The sequence below is a fragment of the Oryzias melastigma genome, linkage group LG1 (genome assembly GCF_002922805.2).
Source record: "Oryzias melastigma strain HK-1 linkage group LG1, ASM292280v2, whole genome shotgun sequence".
Classification (NCBI taxonomy): domain Eukaryota; kingdom Metazoa; phylum Chordata; class Actinopteri; order Beloniformes; family Adrianichthyidae; genus Oryzias; species Oryzias melastigma.
In genome coordinates this window covers 21876954-21882953 of record NC_050512.1, presented here as the reverse complement: position 1 = coordinate 21882953, position 6000 = coordinate 21876954, and the positions used below count along the sequence as shown (strand labels likewise).

Below are 6000 nucleotides of genomic sequence, written 5' to 3'. Positions count from 1 at the left end.
AAAAAAAAAAAAAGCCAGCATGCTAAAAAGCAGTTCTGCTGATCAGTGCGCACTAAAAGGCACCCAATTTTCCTCCAAGTTCCTGCCATGAAAGCATTCATTGTGCTGCGAGCTTAAAGGAACTAATTAAAAAATTGTCTTCAGTTCTTCTACTGAATATTTGGATTCTGAAGCTGTTATCTCTGCTTTTGTGGGTTTTACAAGAAATTTAAAAAAGAACGAGCGATAACATCTCGCTTTAAGCGAGCACCCCTTTAGTTTGTAATTTAATTTTCCTCTTTTTTTGTTGTTGTTTTGATATCAACAAGAAGGCAGAACAAGAGCTTCATCTTTCTTAGATGATAAATGACCAAAGTAATGTTACTGTACGAGGTTTAGAAACACACACAAAAAAACCCCTCAAAATTATAAGTAATTGAGGGTGAAAAAAGTACTTCAACTTTCAAAGTTTGAAGAGTTTCAGGGAGAAGTTAGTACCTCGTACTCCTGGGAGAACTTGAGATTGTCGTTTGCCTTGAGGCGCTCGATGTGATCCGTCAGCTCGGAGATGGGGACGGGAGGGTGACTTGCCATGCCTGTCCATGAAAGAACAGAATAAACAGCTTTTTTATTAAAGTATTCTATCCAAGCTCTTTAAGAAAAATAATTAAAAAAAAATGGTAGAATTCGGGACTATAAAGCTGGTGTTGTGTAGTCTTGTTGTCCATGATCGGTGAAGGAAGTAGATGAAGGATGTTTTTTTTTTTTTTAGATTTAGTGGCTTCTTAGTGTTTTTAAATGTTTAGAAAGGTGAAATAAAATGTCTTGAAAGACCCACTCTGATAAAAATCGTGTTTTACTGGCTTTTTTTTTTTATGATGGAGGACATATCTAAAGAAAACGAAGCTTAAAATTGCTTTTGTGAATATTTCTTTAATAAAATCATTGTGTATCAGGAGCAGACCCAAAACATGTTTGTGACGTAGAGAATATACTGGGTGGGCCACAAGCTCTCAGCTCTGCTCCATTCTGAAAAAACACTTTGAGACGATGGGATCCATGTAAAGTACGTCTTTCTTTTCCTCGTGAGGGGCTGTAAGCTAGTGGGAGAGCGTGTAATGCTAGGTTCACACTGGACGCAGAAGCAGCGCAGCGCTCTCTCCTGCAATTCCAACAAGACGCACATTTTTCTGCCCTTCTGCTTGAGGTTTTTTTTTTTTTTTTGCTTTTGTCATCGTGGGTATATAAAGAACCTAAAAATATTACCCCATGTTTCTGCTAGGAAAAACTGTTTTCTGCCTCTCTTGTTGTTTTCTTAACACCTAAAACCCAGCCCCACCCCTCCTCTGGAGTCGGCCCACTACGTCGATCTGTGTGATTGTATGTTTATTTTCATCTTTACAGTCTGTTTAGATACAAAAATATGATCGCATTTGTCAATCGTGGTGTTTTATTGTGAAAAATTGTTATATTTTGGAAATATATCTTGATGTAACTTCCTGCCAGAATTGATGCGGATTGCTAACCGCTCACACATAAAAGAGATCAGACGGCGAAAACCTCCGCTGCACGGAATGAGCCTTCCGTGGAAGACCGCAGCACTCCGCGCCTGGGTGAACTACAACGGCGCAGAATGAAAGCCGCCTTCGTTCCACGCCGCTTTGTGGCGCTTCTGTGTCCAGTATTTATGTACTAGAAAGTGACATAGGTTGTTAAATTTTGACTAAAAAACTAAAATTAAATGAGCACTGCTTTTAGAATAGATAAAAAGATGATCTGAGTGGGTCTTCAAAGTAAATGACTGTAATGACATGGGCTGTTAAGATAAGCATTATTTTATGGAAAAAATAGATTTAAAAAAGGCACTTGGTGGAATGCTGTTATTTAGCTGAAAATAAAATGTAGAGTTAGAGTAAAATTAGGCTGAAAAAACAGGAGGAAAGACAGAAATCTGACTAAGATGAACTAACTTGACAGACGTCGATAACCGCGGTACACTGACACACGATAAGCTGAAAAGGGAAACAACATTGAGGTTATAAACATACACCAACACTTTCTCCTAAGATGCAGCACTCGGCTACACTCTACTCGGCTAGATTTGGTTTTTGTGTGACTGCTGGGTTGTCCTAGCAACAACATCACAGCTCTACACCTGCTGCTTCAACTTTTGTTACTCTCAATAAAAAAGGAGAAGCAGAAACTCTGCAGGCAGTCAGATAACACATTCCTAAAAGCTGCAGGAGAAGCTCTTCCATTTCAGGACTTCTAGCTAATGCTAGCTTTAGCAATTGTTGTACTTGAGTCAATCAAATAGCCTGAAAAGTTTCACAGCTATCACTGGGTACCATCATGAAACAATTATTTTTTTATTTTAAAACTAACTTTTTTATTCAAAGGGGGGATTTGATGAAAAAATGATTTCTTATATTGAACTGGAAAGTTGTTTTATTTGCCTCAAAGTCCAAGATTGACAATTATTATTTTTTAAATTAATATTTCAATTTGTAAACTACAATGTCTCCCGACGGCAGCAGTTGTTACCAGGTTCCGCCATCACCTGGATGCAATCACCAGTAGATGAGGCAGCAGAACGACCGGGCTGTGACCAGGCCATAATCAAGCGGCAGTAGTAACAACTAGAACAGGGGTGCCCAAACTTTTTTGCTCAAAGGGCCAAAATCTAAATGGGATCCCGGTCCGCGGGCCAAATGTAAACCGCAAACTGGGATCCTAATGAGAGAAGTGGAGCTGGTCTTTTCACTTCATCCGTTTGCCGTTCTCGCTCCATCTTAGCTAGCTGAAAAAGGCAGCTGAAAGCATCGGAAATGACCGTGAAGAATCTTTGGAATTTCTAACACACAAAAAAAGCCCAGGACTGAATCACTTGTTGATTGTTTCACCCATAACTGCAGAGAAAGAAAGTGCGACCACCCGGAGGCCGAAAATATATTACAGCAACATCATAGAGAATCAATAGGAAACAGGTGAGGGATTTTAACTAAGCACTCCACGGCTTCTGCAACCATGATTTGGCGGGCCAAACAATAACATTTGCCCCCCAGCCCCACTTTGGGCTCCAATGAGCTAGAGACACAGCTGAATTAAGAGACCCACTACCACTCAGTATAGGACAGAGGAAAGCGCCGGCAGAGAAGAAGGTTGACGAAATATGTAGATCTAACTGTAAGGAAATCATAGCAAACTGGGAGAGAAAATAAACTGCAAATCCAAAACTCTAAAAAGATTTATATTCATGACAATGATTTTCAAAAAGATTCTGCTGATGCTTCTTCATCATGCTGTTGTATTTGTGCTGGTAGCATTAGCTTCACTAGCTGCGTTATCATCACACATATACGCAAACCTTCATCAAAATTCTAAAAAACCCAATTTCACAATTCACTATTTCCATTAAAATCCAACAGCAAATCCAATTTGTGCTTCAATAACACTTAAATAGTGACAGTCTGATGATGCTACAGTTTATTGGTAAAACACAGATATGTGTCAAAAACAATATCCATCACCATCTAAAAGCAGGAAAACTCAAGGTAAAGTGAGCAGAGTAGGTACAAGAGATATAAAAAAAAATACTTCAAACTGATTTACATGTATGAATGAGCTTCTCTCTACCTGGGGTTTGGAAGTTAATTCTCCGCAGCTCCACGGGATCCGTGGGATGGTGGGAGGACATGGCTTTACTGCAGGGGAAACTGCCTTTTCTTCCTTCAGCTTCAGCTCTTTTCCTGGAAAAAACATTAAAAAAAACTTGTGGTTAAAAGCATCCTCAGTTCATATTTATCCCCGCACACACACAGAGTGAAGAACTCTTCTTTTAGCCTCTCCAGTATTGACCAGGTAATATCTAAGAGAACTTTGGTTACATGCAAGTAATATATATATATATAAAGAAAAAAACAAATTTGGCGGTTGCAAATCGACTGACATACAATCTAAAATCCATCCATGAAATAAAATATGAACTCTTTGCAGCCAGATAATAAAATGAAACAAATCAAAGCTTTGATCTTAAAAAACATAGTGGAAAAACACAGAAAAGCCCGTTTTCTTTCCGTGGAACTCAATAGTCTTTTTCCTACTTTAAATAACCACACGCTACTTTTTCCTGCTGCTTCTGTTCTGCACACTGAGTACATGCAGCTTATTGAATTGTACAACTTGTCCAGAACACTTAAGGTTATCCGAACAGTCCAGATGTTATCCTTCCTTTTCCTCCAGTTTGTTCGCTTGCTTTTCAATCAGAATATGGTAATAGACGGTGCTTGTTTACCTGTCAGGTTTGCTGGAGCGGAGGAGCAGATCGGGAGACAAAAATGACATGAATTAGTGTGCAATCAACACTCATCAAGGGCAGAAAACTCCATCTTTATGTACAACATTAGACGAGCTGAGTTGCAGCTGTAAACATGTGGGGACACCTTGGTGAAAATACGGCTTACTTGGAGATGCTAATAGCTGAAGAGCATTGTGGGAAATACTCCAGCGCTTATGAACATCAGATTATAAGCATGGAGGTTAATAATGCCACGCCACATCTGTCACAGCAATTATTTATGTGCATTAACAAACCTCCAGCAACAGGACTCTGATTACCATGGAAACCGCTGATGGCTGATAATGTTATCTCTTATGTAAGGCAGTGCTGCTCCATGCACACAAGTGAAAGAAAAATGTCTGGTAAACCAATTATTCCTAATGAGTGAAACTCACCTTTTAAAGAGAAGAATGGCGATGACGATGCACACGATGAAGACGACGGCCAACACAGGCCCCACCACCCACAACAACCCCTCCTCTTCGTCAACGATCGGCTGAGGATCCACATCGGACGAGGTCACCGGGTCAGAGAACGGGCTGGTTGCGTACATGGTCTGCACAAAAAAGTTTTTCTCATGAACTGCACAAACCCCGGGAGGCTTTATTTTACACTTAAACTTACGTTCTCCGAAAGGTCCAGCAGCGCCAGCACGAAGAAAACGTACTCCTGTCCGTTCTGGAGAGGGCGGTTGCGGAAATCTCCATAGTTCCGGCCGTCGCCTAACGTGAACTCCAGGGGGAGGGTCTTAAAGTGAGCCGTGACGTACGCTCTGGGATCTGACAGGCCGACCTGCCTGCGGATGCGGAGAGCCCGGCTGATGCTTGTCCTGTTGATCTCCTTCAGTAGCTGGAGGTGAAAAAATGAAGTAAATCCAAAAGAAAGCAAAAATAACCAAACTGTTTTATCCTATTCCCATATATTTGCTGAGTATTGGTCTGTTATGAGATCTCTTTGGAAAATTTGACATAAATACAGATGTAATAAATGTTCATATGAAACAAATAGCTTCCATTTTGGGGTTTGTAGACCTTATTTTTTTATTTTTAAGGTTGTCCAGGATATTGTATTGTATTGATAGTGTTGCTTTCTTTCAGATTCACCTTAAGCAAATCTCTTTTTCATGAAGCTCTTTTGTTGTTACAGTCCAACTCCGATCAGCTTTGGATCTAAATTCAAGACATCCCTGATTGTCTTTTATTTATATTCATGTCGTTTTTTACAAAGGCCCTAAAGGGACATTGAAATAAAAAAAAAAGTTTCTGGTTACTAACTGGTGCATACCAGATAGTTACAGAAAAAAACTAAAAATTCAACTAAACATTGAAGTCATTTTTTTCCTAAAAATTCAAGAAAAAAAATGTTTTTCTAAGATTTCAAGTAATACATTTTTCCTAAAAATTTGAAAATATGTTTTTTTTCTAAAAATGGAGGGATTTTTTTTCTAAAAATTTGTATTTTTTTTTTTTATTGAATTAAACTTTTTTTCCCCTAAAAATTCAAGTAATACTTTTTTCTAAAATTTGAAGATATGTTTTTTTCTAAAAATTGAAGTACTATTTTTTTCCTAAAAAATTGAAAAAATTTTTTTTCTAAAAGTTGAAGTAAATTTTTTTTTTCTAAAAATTTGACCAAAAACTGAAGTAAAAAACATGTTTTCTACAAACCGAAGTAAAATAAAT

General features: G+C 38.5%; 1 protein-coding gene across 25 annotated transcripts in view; it reads right to left on the bottom strand.

Annotated features, from left to right (window-relative positions):
* Positions 1-6000, bottom strand: part of ptprdb (protein tyrosine phosphatase receptor type Db) — a 221354-nt gene that overhangs the window by 30416 nt on the left and 184938 nt on the right. For 17 of the 25 annotated variants that reach the window (XM_036213125.1, XM_036213127.1, XM_036213138.1 and 14 more), the window contains 6 exons: positions 4943-5167; positions 4714-4874; positions 4274-4285; positions 3616-3728; positions 1950-1991; positions 478-575 (listed from right to left, as the gene is read on the bottom strand). In XM_036213125.1, coding sequence (XP_036069018.1) covers positions 478-575; positions 1950-1991; positions 3616-3728; positions 4274-4285; positions 4714-4874; positions 4943-5167 — 651 coding nt within the window. The remainder of the gene's footprint in view (positions 1-477; positions 576-1949; positions 1992-3615; positions 3729-4273; positions 4286-4713; positions 4875-4942; positions 5168-6000) is intronic. The other 8 variants (XM_024290189.2, XM_024290205.2, XM_024290195.2 and 5 more) reach the window with 1 other exon arrangement.